The sequence below is a fragment of the Sander lucioperca genome, chromosome 7 (assembly GCF_008315115.2).
Source record: "Sander lucioperca isolate FBNREF2018 chromosome 7, SLUC_FBN_1.2, whole genome shotgun sequence".
Lineage (NCBI taxonomy): Eukaryota > Metazoa > Chordata > Actinopteri > Perciformes > Percidae > Sander > Sander lucioperca.
Window position 1 is genome coordinate 5,162,616 of NC_050179.1, and position 22,874 is coordinate 5,185,489.

The window sequence follows — 22,874 nt, forward strand, 5'->3', positions numbered from 1 at the left end:
AGATCGATACGCCCAGCCATATTAGAAACATTTTCCGGCGGCGACGTGGCGACGGCGTATGTTAGAATTCCCATCAAATTTATGCCTACTAAAGCCGTCTAAACTAAGTACGTCGCCTTACAAACGTGAGCAACACACGCCTTCACTATCTACAGACGTCTGAACTATATGGAAAGCATAGTTTAGATTCACATTTAGTTAGGGTTATTTTGCTTACTTTCTGGTGCTTATGTGTTACTCATAATGTGTGGCTAATAATATCATGCTTATAAAAAAAGTATTAAACTGCTGAATGAACACTCAGAATGTTTCCATGGCAACAAGAGACAGATGCCGACAGCATTAGCTACCTTAGCTAAGCAGTCTGAACAACAATCATAATAGCAATTTGGCATATTTAACCAAAATCAACAACAATCATCAACTGTCTTACGCCTTAGGACCTTAACGAAGGTATAGTCACAAGATATATGATCAAAATCATAAAAATAACAGCTTATATAGCTGGGGAGCTTGCTAGCCTGAGTGATAGTTGCGTCCACTTGTTACCCAAAATGAACGTCAATTCACTCAAAAAATACAAACAAATCAACTATTAAGGGTATTCTCCTAACGTTAAAACAAATATGAAGGTGCTTGAGTGACATTTACCCATTACAGAATAAATAAGTCAGTGATTTGGCTGGTCTTAGCTTTGCTAGGGTTATTGCCAACTAGATAAAGAACAGAGAGCAAGCCCACACAGTGAGACCGTTGTGCCTTTGACTCAAATCACTTTTTTTTTTTTATTGGGGGTATCTGCAAAGATACTTAATAAATAAAGAACTTACAGTATATTTTGGATTTTTATCAGAAACTGCTTTATTGGCCAAGTAAGTGTAAACACAAGGGAATTTGAGTCTGGTTAGGTGTTGCTTTCAACACAGAAACAGACATAACGTTACGGCTAAAAACCAAGATAAACAAGGTAACGTTAAACATGAACCTTTGACTACTATGTACAGATATAAGTTGTATATAATAAAGTGTATACATGCATAGATAATACATATACACATACGTACATAAAGTTACATCATGTAAACAGGGGTCCGTTTCAGAAAGCAGGTTTAGTGAAAACTCTCGAGTTTGTTAACCCTGAGATGAGGGAAACTCTGGGTTTTCTGTTTCAGAAAGAGAGGTAACTTAACCTCAGAGTCAGTTACTATGGTAACTGAGTCTGTGAACCTAACCTGGTCGGGAGCAGGTTTTCTTCAAGAAACCTTGAGTTTCTCTCAGTCTCCTCCCTCTCGGGGTGTCTCATTTCCTCATTCATTCATTCAGTCTGTATCCGGCGCATTTTAGCGCAGTTCTGTCATCTGCATCAATAAAATAGGTTGTTTCATTAACTCAGTTAGATAGACTAAAGGTTTGTTCTCGAACATGGCATGTCCTTTTGTCGAGGATCCCGTTGATGAAGAAGCTGTATTACTTCGCAGGGTGTTAAACATTTGTCAGGAGATGATATTGAGGCCCTGACTAGTTGTATTTTCATTTCCAGATAACTACCTATTTGAGCGTTATCGTTTTTCTTCACAGTCTATCAGATATGTGCATAACCTTATCCGTCCTCATATCACCAACGTCACCCATCGTGGACATGCTCTTACATCCAAGCAGATTCTTTGTGTTGCATTACGTTTTTTTGCAAACGGCAGTTTTCTTTACAACGTTGGTGATGCGGAGCATATTAGTAAAGCTACTGTATGCAGAGCCGTCAGAAAAGTGTGCCTCGCTCTGAAACATTTGTTAAACATGTTTGTAGTGTTCCCTGGACACAAACCAGTGAGAGCCATTAAAGAAGAGTTCCACAGGATTGCAGGTGAATAATGTAAAACCCTTACAATGAATAATCATTAATTATAATTTGGATAATGACATGGTGCTGCAAGATCAGAATAAGTAATTTGAATTTCTTTTAGGATTTCCCAATGTGATTGGCTGCATAGATGGCACACAAATCCCAATCACTGCTCCATCAGCAAATGAAGCTGACTACGTGAATAGGAAGTCCATTCACAGCATTAATGTGCAGGTAAATTGACCACTGTCACAAAATGTCATAAACTGTATCACAATACTGCAAGTAACATCTGTCATTCTCTACACTGTCAAGATCATATGTGATGCTGCATATCTCATAACCAACGTGGAGGCCAAATGGCCTGGGTCTGTGCATGACTCAAGGATATATCGTGAGTCTGCCCTGAGCAACAGACTGGAACGTGGTAAGCAGCCTAAAGCTTTGTACAGTATTATTCACCTGTCTCCCTCCTTAAATACACTCAAATGTATCCACTATACATTACAGGAGAGTGAAGGCCTTCTGCTGGGTGACAGGGGTTACCCATGCCAGCCCACTCTGCTCACCCCTTACCCTGACCCGGACCCAGGCCCCCAACACAACTTGAACGTGGCCCACTGCAGGACTAGAGCCCGGGTGGAGATGACCATAGGCCTGCTGAAAGCTCGTTTCCAGTGCCTACACCACCTCAGGGTAACCTCTGAGAAGGCCTGTGACATTATTGTGGCATGTGTTGTTCTCCATAATATTGCCACAATTATAGGAGAGCAATGCACTGCCCTACATATAGAGGACCCTGATGAGGACCCCATCCACCCTGCAGATGTCCAGGATGGAAGAGTGGTCAGAGACATGATATGCAGGAATCACTTCTGCTAAAACACAAGCACCACCCAAATAAAGACAAATAATTGAAGTTTTATTTTGTCTTCTTATTTCCTAAAAACACAAAAGCAACAGTTAGGTTTTTTGTATTGTTCCAATGACTGACATAAGTCACCTCTGACCATGCACCCACCTCTAACTTGTGTTTGAGGATTTCGATTTCCAGATCTGTTTTTATGATCTGGCGGCCCAACAATACCATTTCTAGGTCCGTTTTCTGCATTTCTTTGACCAGATACATTCTATACAGGTAACTGGGAATACATAAAATCATGACATTAAAAAGGAAATCATACAGAATGAACATTCATTCCACAGAAAGAACCTCTGGCAGTTGCTGCACATCTCACTGTGTTCATCTGTGCTGTTGAAGTTGATGGACCCTCCTGTTGCCCAGCCATGTTCTGTTAAAAAGTAGAATATCCAGTCATACATGTCACACGTGATACTGGGTTGATACCACACAATTGTGAATGTGGAGATGACTATCAGTAACATAGTGGTGATATCCTACTTCTGTAGGCCTCTCTGGATCCCTCTCTGTGGCAGCAGACAATGTGTCCTCTGTTACCTCCTGTGAAGATGAGTTAATGTTTCGTTAGACTTTAAACTACTTGCATCATTAAACTACTTGCATCATGTCTGGAGTATTTAGTTGTCTACTTACAGCTTCAAGGAGTTCTGCTGTTGCGTGAGGGTCCACAAGTGTGAGATCACCATCCGAATCTGTTGGAATAAATGACAAACCCATGAAGGGGGAATAATATATCTCTAAAATATAAATAGGAATAAAAGAAGATAAATATAAGCCTATTACATCTTATGAAGGCACTTGTGTCCTGTGCTGTGGCTGGCTCAGAGGAGGAGCTCCCCCCAGGGATTCCTTCTGCTACTGGCCTTCCTGCATTCTGGCTAAGGGCCAGCTCCTCTGCCTCTGTCAGAGGTAGTGGTGCTGGTCCTCCACCGGTTTTGCGGGCCTCTGCCTTCTTTCTGTTGGCTTAGTAGACGTCAAATGTTAATTTAAAATGGGCCCTTTTAATTAACAAATGAGGATGGGTGAGAGGACATCTATGTATGTGAACATTAGTTGGGGATAAACTACAGCACATTCGAATTGCCAATGAATATTTCCTCTCATATTTAAAATGTGATTAAAATTAGGTGCAGCCATGCTCCTACTACACTTAAGTCTTACCTGTTTGAAGTATGTTCTTGTACTTCATTTTCAGTTGCTTCCACGAGCGTTTTTCACCCGCAGGGTTGCACCTAAATGAAATAGATTATAGGTTCAATACTATTCCACCAGTTTTTACCAATAATGTTATATTTGTGATTAAATATGAGCATGGGTGTGTATTTCAGGCCCGTATGTAGTGTGTGTTCTAACAAACAGTGTAAAAAATGTAATTTCCCCACTGGGAATTAATAAAAAGTATGAATTAAAATGATTGTGTAAATTAAATGTGAAATGACAACACTATATTGGAACTTACGCGTTGACCCGAGCAGCAATTTTCTCCCACGCCGTTTCTCTCTCTTTTGCTGCTGCAGCTGTGTTGCTCTTTTTGCGTAATACGGGTTCATTCTCACTGTACGCCTGCATGAGTACTTCGAGTTCCAGGGGCGTGAAGTATGCCGACCGAGTTTTGTTGGTTGCCATGGTGAATCGTAGTATCATGGCTCCATTCATGCTGTCTTTTTATTGACCCTTTGCAAACACGTCACACGACCACGTGACGGCGCCATGACGGACGGCGGAAGCACAGGCTAAACAGTAGTGGACGAGCGGAAAGTTTCATAGTTTCAATCAGTTTGAAATACATAACACTAAATAAACTGTATTTGTGGCTTTATATGGCTTCTTCTACTGAACAACAAGTTGTCGTGCCGTTATCGGTCGAGGTAGGGCATCTGGTAGGTGCTCACAAAGAGCAGTATTTGGAGAAGTTGGAGATAGCAGGATTGGATACAGACCCTTAATTCGTTATCCTTCCGTTTTCACGGACCTCATTAAATCACAGAGTCTGCCCGACTTAAGTCCACACGATCTGTACCACTATGTGGTAAACGGGGTATCCCCATATACTGGTGCTGATCTCAAAGCGTTTAAAAGTGTGGATGCTAACCAGTTCTTTGTAGCTGGCTGGGTTTGAGGTACGTGATGGTACGCTAACGGTGGGGGGAGGTACCTCATAATGGCAAAGATAAGACATCAATCTAGGGTTTATTTTGTATTAACATCTATTCTTTACTTAAAGGAGAATTCCGGGCAATTTTTACGTTAATCTTAATCGCTATAGCTACGCGAGTACTTTCGATAGAAAAAACCCCGACCCGAATCAGTGCAGGTAACACGGAGAAGCTGCAGCTACGTACTACAAGCGTCCACTGAGCTAAAACGGCAGTGGTCGGGGCAAGTTTTAGAGTGCCTTTTTGCCTCTTAACAGACACAAAATGCAATTAATATGTCTGTGCCACATGAACAGGGCCCTTACGTGTCAACAAGATGCGTTTTCAACTCAGACATTGTTTAAATTCACCTACCCTGGTCCCTGTCTCGATCCTGCTGGTAGCTAGCTTGCCCTGCTAGCTGATAGCTGTTAGCTGCTAGCTGCCGTCCGGTGAGTGTATTCAGTCAGGCTTCTGTAATAATCATCCCAATAATAATCCGCGGAGCGGCGGTAGTGTGGCTATGTCCTCCAGAGGACAGGTCATGTCACGTCTTCAAGTTTATTCCCCCCCTAAAAAAAACAGTAGTGTGGTAGTAGCTGGACGGCACTCACCGGACGGCAGCTAGCAGGGCAAGCTAGCTACCAGCAGGATCGAGACAGGGACCAGGGTAGGTGAATTTAAACAATGTCTGAGTTGAAAACGCATCTTGTTGACACGTAAGGGCCCTGTTCATGTGGCACAGACATATTAATTGCATTTTCTGTCTGTTAAGAGGCACAAAGGCCCCGACCACTGCCGTTTTAGCTCAGTGGACGCTTGTAGTACATAGCTGCAGCTTCTCCGTGTTACCTGCACTGATTCGGGTCCGGGTTTTTTCTATCGAAAGTACTCGCGTAGCATAGCGATCAAGACTAACGTAAAAATTGACCGTAATTCTCCTTAAGTAAAGATTTATATAACACGTAGCCCATGTTTTTAGAGGACATGGTCGGTCGTGGCTACCCATACCGTTGTTCACTGGGTGTGCCAATGCAACTTCCTAGCTAATGGATGCCTGAACACATCCCAGCTCTTGGAAGTGCAGTCATTAATTATCTATCACACGTTAATCCATGCAGTAAATCACGGAGTGTCTATGATCAGTAGTAACCACACATACTTGTAACATCTAGCCATCTTCTTATCTGTGATTATATTCGCTGCGTAGCCTATGTTTAGATTTGACCGGTGGATATTTCGACGCGATGGGCAGCAGCTAGCGAGCCGTCCAAAGCTAGCTGCAGCTAGCTCGTCAGCTAGCCGGGGTAGGAGCTCCGCAGACCTGCATTTAACTCGTTTTTGAAGCTAGTTTCCGTGCCATGTCATCTTTAATTTAACCGATATTTTTTGTATGTGTGTTAAGTTAAATGATCAATGGAACGGCTTTCTTTTTTGGATATGTAGCTAGGTCAGTGAATAACCGATGTTAGCTAGTTATGTGGGTCATCATTGGGTTGGACCTGTTAGCTGGTTAGCACGGCAGCAAGCTGGTTGAGGATCATTTTATTTATCACTCATTTCCATTTGAAACAGAAAGGCAATACATACATATGCTTGTGTTGGTGAGGATTACTCTGCACATTGTGAATGTGAGAACACAAACACGAACAAAAACGTACGAGTTTAGCTTGCCGTCCATCTACAGCATATAGCTCTTCCGCCGTCCGTCATGGCGTTCATAATTCGCGCAAGTGGAGCGTGACGTCACGTGCAAAGGGTCAATAGTGGTGGTGCACGCGCGTAACCCTGATTGAACCAACTCAAATCAGCTGTTCTGAAACCGAAAACTCAGAGTTTCCCATCTCAGGGTAAATCAACTCAGACATCAGGGTTAGACTCAGAGTTTGTTAAACCTCCTTCCTGAAACGGACCCCAGATCTATCAAGCTTAATAAACAGTAAGGCAATTAGTGTAAATGATCCAGTAGATGGTGCCAATGTTCAATAAATGTTAGAGTTACAATGCATTCTTCCAACAGTGCAGGTCACATACGCTGATGAGATACTACAATTTAATTTATCGTAGTGTAGCGACCCTGCAGGACTAATATGGGAGAGACTCGGGGGGGTGTTCATTGGGGGAAGATGTTGCCCTAGTTCAGCTGATTGGTTAGGTTCAGGAGAGGCGGGAAGGAGAGGGAGGTGTTTACGTTAAGACAGGAAGCGAGGGGGGTAGTTACGGCCAGCAGCTCTTCTTTTTGTTGTTTTTTTGGGCACTCTTCCAACCCTGTTACTAGCCTGTGTTCTAGGGTAATAAAGCCCGGTCTATCCGGTTAAACTTCGGCCACCGTCTCCTCGTCATTCAGTTACCTAGCCAGCCGTGCGGCAGAGCCGTGAGCGCAACATTGGTGTCAGAAGTGGGATCAACCACGCTTCCATTCCCCGCACGATAGCTGGCTACCCAGAACAATGTGGCTACTGTCGGTACACGATCCGTTCTGCCTGCACGATCCGTTCTGCGCATGTGCAAGATAATACTGTTTTACCGAGGATACGACCTGCACGATCTGTTCCACGCTAGCCTATGGCTAGCCTCCACCGGGAAGCTAACGTTAGTTTAGCTAACAGCTAATTCGGCTAACTGCTAGCTGACAGCTAGATTCAGTCTAAAATAACGTTAACTCAAACGTAATGGGAAAAGCAGGCTACAGCTAAATTAAGACTTCACAACAATAAAGACAAGTATTGAGTGATTATATTTTAAATGAGCACAAGTAGAACTGACGTAACAGCTGTTATATATGTTAGGTGTTTGTTATATATGTCAACGTTTATTTTCAAGTTTTATTTTGAGGGTCTTTTAAAGTTATTACATGCTGTCTCAGCTAGCAGTTGGCCGAATTAGCTGTTAGCTAAACTAACGTTAGCTTGCCTGTGGAGGATAACGGCAGACCGCTACAATCAGCTAGCAGTTAGCCGAATTAGCGGTTAGCTAAACTAACGTTAGCTTGGCTGTCGACCGGAAGCGTGGAACAGATCGTGCAGTGTCGTAAATCCTCGTACAACCGCGCATGCGTGAACATTTTGCGCATGTGCAGAACGGATCGTGCAGGCAGAACGGATCGTGTACCGACAGGAACTTCTTCCCATATTAGAAATTCTTTGGCTAAACTAACGTTGGTGTCGGTACACGATCCGTTCTGCCTGCACGATCCGTTCTGCACATGCGCAAGATAATACTGTTTTACGTATCCATACGACCTGCACGATCTGTTCCACGCTAGCCTATGGCTAGCCTCCACCGGGAAGCTAACGTTAGTTTAGCTAACAGCTAATTCGGCTAACCGCTAGCTGACAGCTAGATTCAGTCTAAAATAACGTTAACTCAAACGTAATGGGAAAAGCAGGCTACAGCTAAATTAAGACTTCACAGTAATAACAATAAAGACAAGTATTGAGTGATTGTATTTTAAATGAGCACAAGTAAAGTAGAACTGACGTAACAGCTGTTATATATGTTAGGTGTTTGTTATATATGTCAACGTTTATTTTCAAGTTTTATTTTGAGGGTATTTTAAAGTTATTACATGCTGTCTCAGCTAGCAGTTAGCCGAATTAGCTGTTAGCTAAACTAACGTTAGCTTGGCTGTCGACCGGAAGCGTGGAACAGATCGTGCAGTGTCGTAAATCCTCGTACAACCGCGCATGCGCGAACATTTTGCGCATGTGCAGAACGGATCGTGTACCGACAGTTAGCTTGGCTGTCGACCGGAAGCATGGAACAGATCGTGCAGTGTCGTAAATCCTCGTACAACCGCGCATGCACGAACATTTTGCGCATGTGCAGAACGGATCGTGCAGGCAGAACGGATCGTGTACCGACAGCTACCACTGCTAGCCACCACCGAGGAAACAAGATGACTGAACGTAACGGAAAGCCGGACCGCTATGCCCTATACACTGCCCCTGAAACACCAAGGGGGAAGCCGGCAGAGGACGACCAAGTTGTTCGGAGAAAGGTGGGGAAAACAACTCACTCACCCCTTGCTACATTGCTGACGGACGTTCCCGAAGCTATGAGGAAAAGTCCGTTTCAAGTTGCCGCACCGGCCAGACCATGCCCCGGAGAATTAAATGTAAACAATCCGGACGCACGTCGCCCAGTCATCGATGATGTCACTACTCCGGCAGATCCCAAAGGTAAAATGGATGGCCAACCAAGTTCTATCACAGAGTTAGAGAAAGACATTACAGCTGGAATAGAGGATGGGTTTATGCAGAGGATGAGCCTTGCAATGGAGCGTGCTTTCGGACTTTTCCTGGAAAGCTCTTTGACTAAACCTCATGAGTCAGAGGCTCATGCTAACGCTTATCAGGCTAACGCTAATAAGGAAAATGTGGGCACCGACCATGCCAGTGTTAAAACGGCCACATCCAAAAATAAGCATGCTGCAGTTGCTGCCCATGATGCTAATTGTCCAGTGGATGGCTTGTATTCACAAACTGCCCACCATTCCGATGAGGGTGCCAGTTCAGATTGTCACCCTGTGGAGATACGTGAAAAGTGTTGCTCCCTTACTGCCACCCCAGCTAGTTCACCTGCGACTGCTAACAAACCAGGTGACCTGGTACCAGCTTTGATTGCCGCATTCACCACGGCCCTAATGAGGGTGCAACAACCAGCCCCCAGAGATGGCCGCTTAAAGGTTGGGCGCTATGATGGACTCACTTCCTGGGAAACATACTGGGCCCAGTTTGGTCTTCTAGCAACCGCAAATGGCTGGTCCCCAGCTGAGAGAGCCGTCCATTTGATCTCAGCATTGGAAGGTGAAGCTAGGAAAATACTGCTAGATGTGACTGTGGTGGACCTGGAGAACCCACAAGCTATATCCAGGGCACTAGAGAGACGCTTTGGGACCACCACCCCGGCAGTTGTGATGCGGCAGAGGTTTAACGAACGAGTGCGGGCACCTGGAGAAAAGCTAGGAGTGTTTGCAGCGGAGCTGCGCTACCTCGCTCAAAGAGGATTCCTTGAGTTTGATGATGAAACATGCTTGGTGCTAACTAAGGAAGCATTCATTCGTGGCTTCCTACCCCTTCCATTGCGCCAACAAGTCCGGCTTGCTGACCCACAGATCCTGGATGCAGCTCTAGAGCGGTGGAAGACATCCTCATAGAAGGTTTCGATAACCCACCCGGACAGGTGTCAACAGGGCCCAAGAGTCAAGCTTCTCCGCAGATTGGACCAACCTCTCTGCCAATGGGCCCCGGACGTCCTTCCCCTTCACCTGAAGATCGACAGAGGCAAATCTGCTGGAGGTGCAATCAGGGGTGTCACACATGGCGCTTCTGTCCTGTCCTCGATTCTGCTTTGGGCGTGCCGGCATCGGGAAACGCTCGAGGCTTGGTGTAGAGGGGAGCAACCCGAGCCAACTTTCGCTCCCCAGAGGTGGTGACAATCATTCTGCGGTAAAAGCGCTCCGCCTCCCTGTCACTCATGCCCTTAACACTCAAAAGACCTCAAACAATGACAGCTGCCGAGTATCGATATTGCTCAATGGCCAATTGACCAACGCCCTGCTCGACTCCAGCTCAACTGCAACTCTCCTTCACCTTGATCTCCTGCCAGCTGGAACTCAACCCCAAGCCACCAGTGTTCCACTCACCACAGTCACTGGGGGAAAAGCCCCCATGCTAGGGCGGTGTGAAACGCAGATCCAAGTGGGGGCTTATTCAGCCTGCCAACCAGTCTGGGTCACTGAAATAACCGAGAGTTGTATACTTGGACTGGACTTCCTGTGTGAAGCAAGGGCTATACTGGACTTCCAAACACGGACAATTATGTTCCCTGATGGGGTATCTATTCCCTTCCTGAGTGACCCTCTCATCCCCAAAATGACTAGTAATATAGTTGAGGATGATAATGCACGAGGAGAACCGTCCCATTCCCCAGACTCTTCTCAGGGTGAGGTCCCTTCGACGAGAAGCCTTCGTCCACTAACTGCTGACAGCCCCACAGCCCTTGTCCCATCGGACAACCAGCCACCATTACCTGCAGTTATCCAGACCGCAAGTGTAGCCCCCATTTCCGAGAAAGAGGCGGCAGCCAGTGCAACCGTCAAGGACCTGTGGGAGAAAAATCGGGAAGGTCTGAGCTTGGAGCAGCAGAATAGGCTCTGGAACCTCCTGCATGAGTATCGACACAGTTTTTCCACCAACCCCAACGACGTGGGGCTCACTCACTTGGTTCAGCACTCCATCAATACTGGGAATGCACAGCCAATCTGCCAGCGGCCTAGGCGCCTCCCATATTCCCGCCAAGCTGCTGCAAACCAGATGCTACAAGAAATGAAGGATGCTGGCATTATTGAGCCGTCCGAAAGTCCATGGGTGTCATCGGTCGTTATGGCTCCTAGGAAGGATGGGAAGTGGAGGTTTTGTGTTGACTTCCGACCCTTAAACGACAAGACAGCGAAAGACTCTTATCCACTGCCGTGGATAGATGAGTCCCTCGAATATGTGGCCGGCTCAGCATGGTTTTCCTCATTGGACCTCCGGAGTGGATATTGGCAGGTGGCCATGGCTCCAGAAGACAAAGCCAAGACCGCCTTTACCATGGGGCGGGGCCTGTGGCAGTTCACCACTATGCCGTTCGGGCTGTGCAATGCCCCCGCAACATTTGAGAGGCTGATGGAAAAGGTCCTTGTGGGTGTCCCCCCCGAGCGCTGCCTAGTCTACCTCAATGATTTCCTTGTCCATGGGCCCAGTTTTGACTCAGCACTTGAGAGCCTGAGAGAAGTACTGGAACGGATCAAGATTGCAGGCCTGAAGCTTCATCCCGGGAAGTGCCGCTTCCCGCAGCGGGAGGTATCCTTCTTGGGTCACAAAGTAAGTGAAGCTGGCATAACCAGACAAGGTAGCAGCTGTCCGGGATTGGTCCACCAACTGAGATCCTTCTTGGGATTGGCATCCTACTACAGGCGGTTTGTGGCTGGATTCTCTACGGTGGCTGCGCCCATGTTCAACTTACTGCACAAAGACGTTCCCTATGAGTGGGGACCGGACCAGGAAGCTGCCTTCCACCAGATAAAACAGGTTTTATGCAAGGACCCGGTGCTGGTTGCACCCAACCCGGAGCTGCCATTTATCCTCGACACGGACGCCAGCAACACAGGCCTTGGCGCCATACTCTCGCAGCTGACCCCAGAGGGCGAGCGTGTTGTTGCTTACCACAGTCGCACCCTCGATAAGCCAGAGAAGAACTACTGCGTCACTCGAAGGGAACTCTTGGCAGTGATCGATGCAGTGGGCCATTTCAAGCATATCCTCTGTGGCCTGCCATTCACTATCCGCACTGACCACGCTGTCTTGAAGTGGCTCATGTCCTTCAAAGAGCCAGAAGGACAAGTAGCCAGATGGATCGAACAACTCCAGGCCTTTCAGTTTACTATTCAGCACAGGGCTGGGGAAAGTCACACCAATGCAGACAGTCTCTCCCGCTGACTGTGCGCTCCAGGCTGTCACCACTGTGACCGTGCCGAAGAACGTGAAGCAGCAAGCCAGAACGCTAGAAGGGTGATCTGTCGGGCGCTGTTACCCGATAATGTGAAGAGGTGGAGGGAATTGCAGCTCGAGGACCCTGACCTCAATCTGGTCATGGGGTGGCTGGATGCTAACATCCGACCACCCTGGGAAGATGTGGTTGGCCAGTCCGCCACAGTCAGAGGGCTCTGGTCTCAATGGCCAGGAGTGGAGCTGCATGAGGGAGTCCTGAAGAGGTGCTGGCGTGAGCCAGCCACTGGAGAACCATGATGGCAAGTGGTTGTACCCAAAAACCTCTGCGAGGAAGTGCTGGAAGCACATCGTGGTAGCCCCGGAGTTGGTCACTTTGGGGTGACAAAGACCTTAAGACGGCTGAGACAGACATTCTATTGGGGCCAGAGTAGGAGGGATGTGGAAGACTACTGCCGCCGCTGCAATGCCTGTACTGCCCGCAAAGGCCCCCAAGGTCAGTCCCGTACACCCTTACAGCAGCACCGGGTAGGGGCACCCATGGACAGAGTGGCAGTTGATGTGCTGGGGCCACTCCCCCGTACTAGTAGAGGGAATCGATATGTGCTAGTCGCCATTGACTACTTTACGAAGTGGCCCGAAGCATACCCCCTTCCTGACCAAGAGGCGACAACCGTGGCTGACGCCTTGGTACAAGGAATGTTCAGCCGCTTCGGAACACCATCACAGCTCCACTCCGACCAGGGGCGGAACTTTGAAGCACAGGTGTTCACCGCAATGTGTAGCCAGCTTGGCATCCAGAAGACGAGGACTACCCCGCTGCACCCACAAAGTGACGGATTAGTGGAGCGGTTCATGTGGACCTTGAGTGCCCAGCTGGCCCTTTCCACTGCCCCGGACCAGAGTAATTGGGATCTGCAGATACCCCTCATCCTCATGGCGTGACAGTCCAAGAATCCACTGGATGTACTCCTGCATTGTTGATGCTCGGCAGAGAGCTGAGAACGCCGCCGGAGCTGGTCTGTGGACGGCCACCAGATGCACCCGATGCCTCAGCAGGGCCAGAATATGCCAGGCAGTTACAGGACCGATTGGAGACAACTTTGCCAGGCACCAATCGCAGCAGGCTGGGGTCCGTCAAAAACGAGGCTACGATGTGCACATCAAAGGACAGGACTTCCAGGCTGGGGACCTTGCCTGGGTGTATGGACCCAAGAGAGTAAAGGGCTGCTGCCCTAAGTTAGACAGCACATGGATTGGTCCCTGCTACGTGGTCCAGAGGGTGGGCCAGGTTGTGTACCGCGTCACACTGAGTGTAGCGACCCTGCAGGACTAATATGGGAGAGACTCGGGGGGGTGTTCATTGGGGGAAGATGTTGCCCTAGTTCAGCTGATTGGTTAGGTTCAGGAGAGGCGGGAAGGAGAGGGAGGTGTTTACGTTAAGACAGGAAGCGAGGGGGGTAGTTACGGCTAGCAGCTCTTCTTTTTGTTGTTTTTTTGGGCACTCTTCCAACCCTGTTACTAGCCTGTGTTCTAGGGTAATAAAGCCCGGTCTATCCGGTTAAACTTCGGCCACCGTCTCCTTGTCATTCAGTTACCTAGCCAGCCGTGCGGCAGAGCCGTGAGCGCTACAGTATTATTGTCAGTACTTTTAGAGCAACATGTATAATGGATAAAGGGCCTGGAACATGTATTGAATGAATTGAAATACATTTAAACATAGGCTTACTGTATATTGATTGACTTGAAGTCACTCAATAAATTTTTTTTTTGGGGGGGGGGGGGGGGGCACATCTGGCGACGACGCTTAGGTGTGGCGGCGTACTTATCAACTACGATGTACACTGGCGACGGTGTAGTCTATCCACACGTTAGAGTCACACGACAGTCTCCTTCGGTAGGTTATCTGGGGTTAGGTTATAGGGCTCCATCCTAGGAAATGCAAATTCGCCTCTGGTACAGAGAGTGGCGGTATGCACCTATGTATGTTGATCCAAGATCCAACTATTAATCGGAGAAGAAGAAGAAGGAGAATTGATCATCAGCAGCTCATCTTGGGCCAGTGGCGCAATGGATAACGCGTCTGACTACGGATCAGAAGATTCTAGGTTCGACTCCTGGCTGGCTCGAAATTTTCTCTTTGCGAGTAATTGTTGACCAAGTATTCTTCATTTCTTACCAATCAAACCCAAAGCTCCCTTCCATTATTTGTCAATCAAAAGAGACCCCATATCCATTACCAATCAAAAAAAGCGCCTGCTCCCGGCAATGCCCATCTCCATTTCCTACCAATCAAAACGCTCTTTCCGCTCAATGGCCGCAATCGCAAGAGAAGACTCATCTCGGTATTTTTCCACGGTAAATAAAGTAACTTTTTACTGGCAAATCTCGTGTATTAAACGTCAAAAGTTCATTTAATTTATGTATTTATTTGACCGCGATGTCATATTGTGGCTGCTAGTTAAGAACAAGGATTCAGGGCTCCAGACTAACTTTTTGCCTTGGTTGCACTGGTGCGCTTAACTTTTTTATTTAGGTGCACCAGCACAAAATTTAGGTGCACCCAAATTTTTCCTAGCGTCGTCGTTAACGCTGAATAGGGATACACGATATATAGCTCTGTATTTTTTTACCAAATGGGCTAAATGTTCAGTTTTAAGTCAAAGCCACTTTTCACAAGCTCTTTTATTAAAACAGATTGTGATTAAAATAAAATGCAAAGACAGGGTTTCCTTTACCAGTTTGAAAATATACAGCTGCAACACATTCAGAAAGTTATCTGAAATAAATAGCTTAGGATATATTAAAAATATATAACCTCCTTCACTTGTTTTCAACAACAATAACTGACTGATTAAAAGAGAGAGAGGACGCCCGGATAGCTCAGTTGGTATAGAGGTTCGACTGCGACCCTCTCCTGCATGTCATTCCCCCCTCTCTCTCCTCTTTCATGTCTTCAGCTTTCCTATCAAAATAAAGGCCGAAATCTTAAAAAAAAAAAAATGGACTGAAGCGTATGCTACTCACAGAGTGACGGGTGACTGGGTCCAGCACGGGTCGAATGCGCTTTGGCAGGTCAGCGGCGTTACACGTCTTGTGTAGGCTATGAAATGTCTGTATCGTCACTGCGCTGCATTTTTATGAACTATGATAATGTGGCCATGGGTCACATCTCTCGGCCAGGTCCAGCAGGCTCCATCTCACGCTATTACTCAACGAACTGAAGTTAGTTGCATTTAATAACTTCTAATGTGTTTTTCGCCGTGGTGGCCGCAATAACAGAGAGTTACCAGCGTAAACACTAGTACCAATACAGGTTTCCCTCTCATACTTAACAATATATAGCTGTGTTAATAACAATTAAAACTGTAGATAAATGTCAGCAGTTTGGACCGGCGGCGCCGTGTCTGTCTGCATGTAGCAGGTGGGCCGTGTGTGAGTGAATGGGGGCGGGGCTGCGCGGAGAGAGATCCAAACACAGGCACGGCTTTACAGAAGGAATGGGTCACGTAACGCAACATTAAACCATATCAATATAAACGACATCGTTTCGTTCGTGGAGAGGCAGCGGATGCAACGACGTTAGGTGCACCGGTGCGACCTAGGAAAAATCTTAGTCGCACCCTTACAAATTGTGGTCGCATGTGTGACTCTAGAGCCCTGAGGATATAACGTTGGAAAGACAAAAAAGTCCAGGGTGCTCAGAAAGTTCAATCAAATTGAAGGAGCTCTATGCCCTTTCCGCGCTCAACTGTCTTTATACATCCATGGCTCAACTCCCGTTTTTTTGGTTATCGGGTCAGTTCATATTACTTTGATTGAAATGTCTTTTACCTGCCTTATTCTTTCTTTACTAAAATAGTTGTATCTTCTATTGTTCCCATTCTTTACCAGTTGAAAGTTTTCGCAAAGTTCGTTCAGCGTTACAAACAAGCTAGCTTTAGGCCTATTCCACCTTTCCTCGGCTGTAGCTAGCAGGTTGTTAGCTTCCGTTGCAATTTTACTAAATGTTGCTTCAGCTATACAGGAAAACCCTCCCAGGTAAATGTAATTGGTTAGTGTTATATTATGATGCAATATAAAGTTTTAGAGCGGGATAATCAATTACAGAGCTTTTCACATAACTTTAACAACTGGCCAAAGTAAGATCCTGATACGACTAGACACAGATTACCAGGGCTTTCCTTTTTAGTTAAGTAGTTAACCTTTCTTAGTAGTTTCCTTGTTATAAGAGAAAGGTCTTCAAGCTTCCAACTGTCTACCACGCAGTGGATGAGGCAGTCCCAAACGTTTAAAATGTTGCTGCTTCACTAATTGCTTTCATGTAAATTGAGTCATTATCGGCCTTGTTAATTTGAGTTGAGGCTTTTATTTTGTAAGGAGAACTAGTTCTAATACATGGGTTTACCTGACGACGAAAACATTTTGTAATGTGTAAGGTAAGAATAATGTGAATTGTGACAATTTAAGATGTGTTTACTGTTTCAGCTAAAATCAGCAGAGTGGCGCAGCGGAAGCGTGCTGGGCCCATAACCCAGAGGTCGATGGATCGAAACCATCCTCTGCTAAGGCTTGCTTTTCTGCACACGTTTCTTACTTTATTTCGAATTGTGAAGAAATATCATTAACTTTAACTAATAATGCCCATATTGTTTGTTAGTTCAATAAAAAAAAAGAATGCTTAGGATAACGTAGTCAGCCATATTTGTTAGATTTTTGTGAGCGGCCAGCAGAGGGCACTGTTGTTCCACATTTCAACACTATACCGTACCAATGCTTATATTCAACTTATCAATGCTCATTTTCAACTTAGGATGATCACTCTTTCTCCAAAATATTGTTCTCCAGAGCATTCCTAAATGGCACCGTGAAAACTCCTCACAGACATGAAGTCTCAAATCCTTCATATCCAGGATGTTTATGTCATCAATAATGTGTTCTCTGTGTTAACATCAAATAAGGGAGAATAAAGCCAGAGAAGCAGGTCAGTTTCCATGTTTTGCCAGAGTCAACCCCCACTGTATTGACTTGGGAAATCTGTAAGAATATGAGTAATGCTTGTTGTCCCTTTACACAAGGCACTAAACACCTCTTTTCTGCAGTGGGGATTGCTCAGTGGCCATCAACAGTAGAATGTGGTCATACTTGGAATCTCCAATTTAAGTAACTCAATAAATTGTGCTTAAAATAAAATATAATACTGAGCTCATCCTGCCCTCTATAAAAAAAAGGCTTAAGCAAAAATAAAACAGGTTTTAACTTTATTATCTAACACTCAACCCTCAACCCTGTGCTGAAACTATTTACATTATCAATCTGCTAAATATTTTTTTAATTCATTGATTAGTTGTTTTGTCTATAAAATGTCTGAAAATAGTGAAAATGCCTAATATTATATTATCCTTTCTCAGAGCCCAATGTGACACATTCAACTTGCTTGTTTTGTCTGACCAGCAGTCCCAAACCCAAAGATATTCTGTGTACTATTATATCTTACAATGACAAGTAGCAAACCCACACACAAGTTAATCAACTGATACAAAACTATATTCAGACAGGATGCTTTCTGGCAAGTTTTATTTTAGGTGTTGTAACTGTGGACATCAAATCCTTTTACAATTGTCATATATTTTACAAAGGTGTTGTAAAAACATGACCTTTTTGCCCTCACTCAGTTCCAGAGACCACACCACTGACTTGTCCATCAAGGCCTCAGCCAGACAGTGCTTCAGATGAACTCCTCCTCAACACGTTCAAGGCTTTTGAACTACACCCCCTGCCTCCACTGTGCTATGCTACCTCCGCCCAACACAACCACCTACCAACCACTAGGACCTGAAAGCTGAGGTGATGGGTACTTTAGTGGAAGAGACTTTGCACTGCTCCCATGCATTTATTTGCTGTCTCTTTTTCTGTCTTCTCTCTCATGCAGCTTTCTGTCTCGCTGTATCTCTATTTCAGTCTCTCTCAGGCCTGACCACAAAATGACAGACCTGCTGTATATTAAAGGACCCTGCCCATGCGTCCTCTCCCTGTCACCTCCCTCTCCATGGGCCTTTATAAGTCTTTCACACAGAGGGGGCACTACTTTTCAAAGAGGGACCGTGCTCAAGCATCTGGAAGGCTCGCCAGTTTACAAACCCACCTTATTCACCCATAGCCGGGGGATCTTCTGTCTAAACGCTAACCATGGACAACCATTCGTACAACTTCCCCTCAGACTGCACCCCGCTCACCAACTGTAAGTCTGCCCGTAAGCCGGCTGGATCCACCGTGGTGAACATGGGCAACACTGGCAAGAATGCTCCACGGGACTATCTAGTCTGGTCGCTGTGCAACACCTTGTACGTTAACTTCTGCTGCCTGGGATTCATGGCTCTCGTCTACTCCATCAAGGTGAGATCTTGTTCTCTTTTTTTATTTATTTATTTTTTTATTTTGTGCCACACATTACTTGGAAGTTTCAGTTTGGACCGTTTTCATGGCTCATGCAACATCCAAGAAATGAACTGAAGTGTCAAAAGGAAGAAGATATGATGAGCCTGCATGTGTTTATGTTTAAGATAGGATGTCCAAACAATGACTAAAGGATTCTCTCTCTATAGCAATTTCCAATGTTTCAAGGGCCAAGCCATTGTTCACTGTCATGTGAAAATGGTTTGATTTGACACTGTTTATATTAACTTTAAAAAACAAACTATTTTAAAGCCATCACTATTCATTTTAACTCCAAGCTTTATTAAAGTTTATGAACTGATTAAAAAACAGTTTTATTTACTGGTAGGGTAGAAACACTGGAATATACTTGACAATTTTGAAATTGGTAAACAATATACAATATAATGTATGATTTGATTAGTGGTACAACCTAATCTGGGGAGGGAAAGATGATTTAATGTCTTCTGTAATGTGAGTTTGGCAGAAAAAGACAAGGGTGGGTCGAGTTGGCAAGGAAAGCTTTAAAACAATGGGCATGTTGTGGCAAATACCACATTGGGAAATAAACCACAGGAAAATGCCAGCACTACAGTATACTTTCTAAAAGAGCAAGAAGGACCTCGGCATTACTTCTTTGCCAAGGTCAGGGAAAATTTTAGCATGGCTGGATTTAGAGCGAGAGCGATGGATTTAGAGCGAAAATATCTTTTGTAAAATGGAAAAAAAGCAATATGTTTCAACCATGGTGGAGACCTGTTATTGTCCATTGTCAGATGGCATACACAGTAGAAAGTTGGGTTGCTCTTCATCACAGTAGAAACAGAAACGTAAACCCCAACATCTTTTCTCACTAAAAGACGGCTCGAAGATCCATGAAAATGCCATGTGCAAAGCAAGATTGGACAAACTGTGTGATTACCAAAATAAAAAGGTTTATAAGAAAAACTCCACACAAAAGGGTGTGTATACCCTTTTTATTTGAGGTATTATTTTTTTTAAAATCTTTCATCTGTGTGCATAGGGATCATCTGTGTGCTCTGAATCACAGGCCTAGTATTGGCTCACCACCCAAATTAAAGACAGTGACTGGCTGCTCGTCTAGGGAGTTAAAAATGGTGTAATTGGCATCCTTCTAATGGGCAAGTACTCAAGGGAAATTAGAGAGTGCTGGTGAAAGACTCAGCCTGGTCCATACACTAACAAGCAGCTCAAGGATTTCATATCACTCCACCCTTGCTCAACCTTGAATCTGCGCTCTAAAAACTGGGAATTATGGGACAAGCTGTGATGAACTGATTGTAAAAGAAAGACCCGACTGAACATTATATCATGCCTTTGTTTGCCCTCCTCCTCTCACTATTTACAGAATACATGGATGTAGACACAAGCATTTTTGTTCTTTATGTACATAAATTGTCCCTAGAAAGATTTAGCTGGACCATGCAGGAGAGTCAAAGCTTTTATGTAGTTAACCGTCTTGAAGCTATTATGAAACATATTGATTCTTCATTTCTGTATTAGTTAATACTGCCTGCAGTGGTTGCGTATAATGATGTGAGTTTGTGTGTGTGTGTGTGTGTGTGTGTGTGTGTGTGTGTGTGTGTGTGTGTGTGTGTGTGTGTGTGTGTGTGTGTGTGTGTGTGTGTGTGCCTCTGTGTAGGCCAGGGACCAGAAGACTCAGGGCAACCTGCAGCTGGCCCAAGAGTGCTCAGACAAGGCTAAGTGGTACAACATCCTGGCAGCCGGCTGGAACCTGCTGATTCCACTTCTGGCCGTCGTCCTGCTCGTCCTCCTGCTCATCCACCTGGGCACGTCCGAGGGCTCTTTTGACTTCTTCGGAGAGGACGGCTTCCAAAACTTCATGAAACTGTTCAGTTGGTAAATGGAGGCAAAGGGAGAGAAAAAAACTAACAAAAAACACACAAAGTCAACCCATGCACACTAACCGGAAGAGGGTATTTGATACAATGCAGCAGATGAGGGCTAGCTGACATAATAGCTCTTAAGAATTTTAGCCAGTCTAAGCCAAGCAATAAAGGAAATCTACATGGAAATCAGGACCCGCGCTGGGCTAAAATCTGCTCAGCACTAAAATGATCCTAACTGGTGAAAAAGAAATGCAAGCCTTGGTTTGTGTATTACAGGAATGTCCTATTTGTGGTGCACCAGTACTAATGCTGGTATTAAAAATTAAAGACTAAAACAGGACATTCAACTACTATCTGAGAGTTACACCTAAAAAAATGGATACAACATAATACTTTTGGACCATTGAGATAAAACTAATGATAAAAGTTTATGTTCAGTCAAAGCAACACAACGGTTTGATACTTGTGTGCCAACACTTAATCAGAATTTGTAACGCGAGTGCTGTGGGAGATTAGTATTGGTGCATCCCTCGTTGTAATGTCAGTATTATAGGGAGTTCAGCTTACACATGGCAGTCTCCCAGACACGGTCAGTAGAAAGCTAAGGTTGATCAAAGACTGAACAGCCTGAAATAGAGACGAGGGGAACAAACAGACTGAAGAACGGCTGAGAGATTAAGCAAGCAGCTCCTCTGGGTCCTTTTTGTTGTTATTTATTGTATTTATGTTGAGTAGAAATTTTGATGACAGCTGAAATTATAAGAACAGAGTACTGTGGGGCCAAAGTCTGAATGTCACGATATTGAGAAGCCACTTGACAAAGGACAATCAACATTCACCTCCCATTGATAGTCACTTATTTTTCTTCTTTCAGCTGTTTTTTTTTTCTTACTGTACAAAATACATCTGTTTGGTCATTATTTACAGTATTTTATTAGTATTTTGGTGTTAAGTATTCTAATTTTACATCATGTTGTTGCTGACCTCTTGCGAGTGAGCTAAATAAACCAGATACTGTTAAGTCAGTATTGCATTGAAAAACAAATAAGTCTTTATTTTCTTTTTCTTTTTCACATTATGCTTTTTCTTACTTTATCAAACATTTCTAGGTCTTTTTCAGATCCCCTCTTAATGAAAATGGGGATGAAGAGATTTCTGTTCAAATGGCTGTTGCGGTTGCGCTGCTGAACCTACTCCCAATTTTAAAGTGATCATTTTGGGCTTCATAGGTTTGATTCTGGGGCGGGTCTGAGGGAACGGGCAAGGCATGGTTGTTTTCATCCCAGCTGTGAGCCTGCTGCTGTACCAACTATATACAGAGCATCCCATTTTAGGAAACTGTTTAAGTGTGCCCTTGGTTGTAAGGCAGGGCCGCCCAGGCAGACCACTACAGAGGAGTCAGCAGCAATGGAGAGGCCTGCGATGGGATGAGATGGGTCATTTCCCCTCAATCTGTTCTCAGTCTGAGGAATTATTGCAGATGACTTGCCATTTTATATTAGCCCTTTGCTGGATGGTCAGTTTGTAGCCTGAGCTGCTTGGTCCCACCTTTAGGGTCAGGTCAGGCTTCCAAAGACACCAGATATGACATGCCCATAGAAATATGTTTAAAATCATGCATCAGACATGTAATGCTATATTGGACAGAAATGCTTGTGTTTTTATTACATTAAGGAGTGGAACTAGTATATTCACATAAAAATGGTAGGCAGGCATACAAATCAAGGAAGATGTGATAGCAAATAATTAATCATGTTTGTACTTGCATAAGGTATGTGAAATGCACCCATTGAGATGCCCTTAAGCAATACAGAGAGACTAAATCTGAATGTCCGACAGAAAACCATCAGAGGCTCCATTTGCTCCTCGTCTCTTGCTTTGATGACTTGGGTGTCCCGCTCCTCCAGACCTCCCACCCTCTGGACTCCTATCATATTAGCAGCCTCTCCTTTTCTCGCAACTTTATTTATACGCACCCAAATCACAGCCTCTAGCTTCCAAATTTCTATTTTCCTCCTGTGGTCGGAGAGAAATGCATACAGATGTCTGAGCCACGGAGAATTACAGGCTAGGAGCTGGCACTGCAGAGGGAGGGAACGCTAACTTCTCGCTGCTCTTTCTGAGGAGCTGCTTGCTACAGCTGAGGCCTGGGGAAGCAAGAGGAATACATGCAGGAAG

General features: G+C 45.0%; 1 protein-coding gene, 1 non-coding gene and 1 pseudogene across 3 annotated transcripts; all 3 read left to right on the top strand.

Annotated features, from left to right (window-relative positions):
• Positions 1-1,422: 1,422 nt before the first annotated feature.
• On the top strand, positions 1,423-2,722 carry LOC118495437 (annotated as a pseudogene).
• Positions 2,723-14,446: 11,724 nt separating this feature from the next.
• Positions 14,447-14,519, top strand: trnar-acg. Its single transcript has one exon. It is a non-coding gene; the product is annotated as a tRNA-Arg (tRNA).
• A 3,500-nt stretch (positions 14,520-18,019) lies between these two features.
• Positions 18,020-21,737, top strand: LOC116038799 (interferon-induced transmembrane protein 5). 2 transcript variants are annotated; one of them, XM_036003597.1, is made up of 3 exons: positions 18,020-18,244; positions 18,352-18,786; positions 20,489-21,737. In XM_036003597.1, exons 2-3 carry the CDS (start codon positions 18,580-18,582, stop codon positions 20,708-20,710), a joined length of 429 nt encoding a protein of 142 aa, XP_035859490.1. In that variant the 5' UTR covers positions 18,020-18,244; positions 18,352-18,579; the 3' UTR covers positions 20,711-21,737. The 2 variants fall into 2 exon arrangements, with proteins under 2 accessions (XP_035859490.1, XP_031139326.1); XM_031283466.2 differs by having other exon boundaries at positions 18,020-18,237.
• The last annotated feature ends 1,137 nt before the right edge of the window (positions 21,738-22,874 follow it).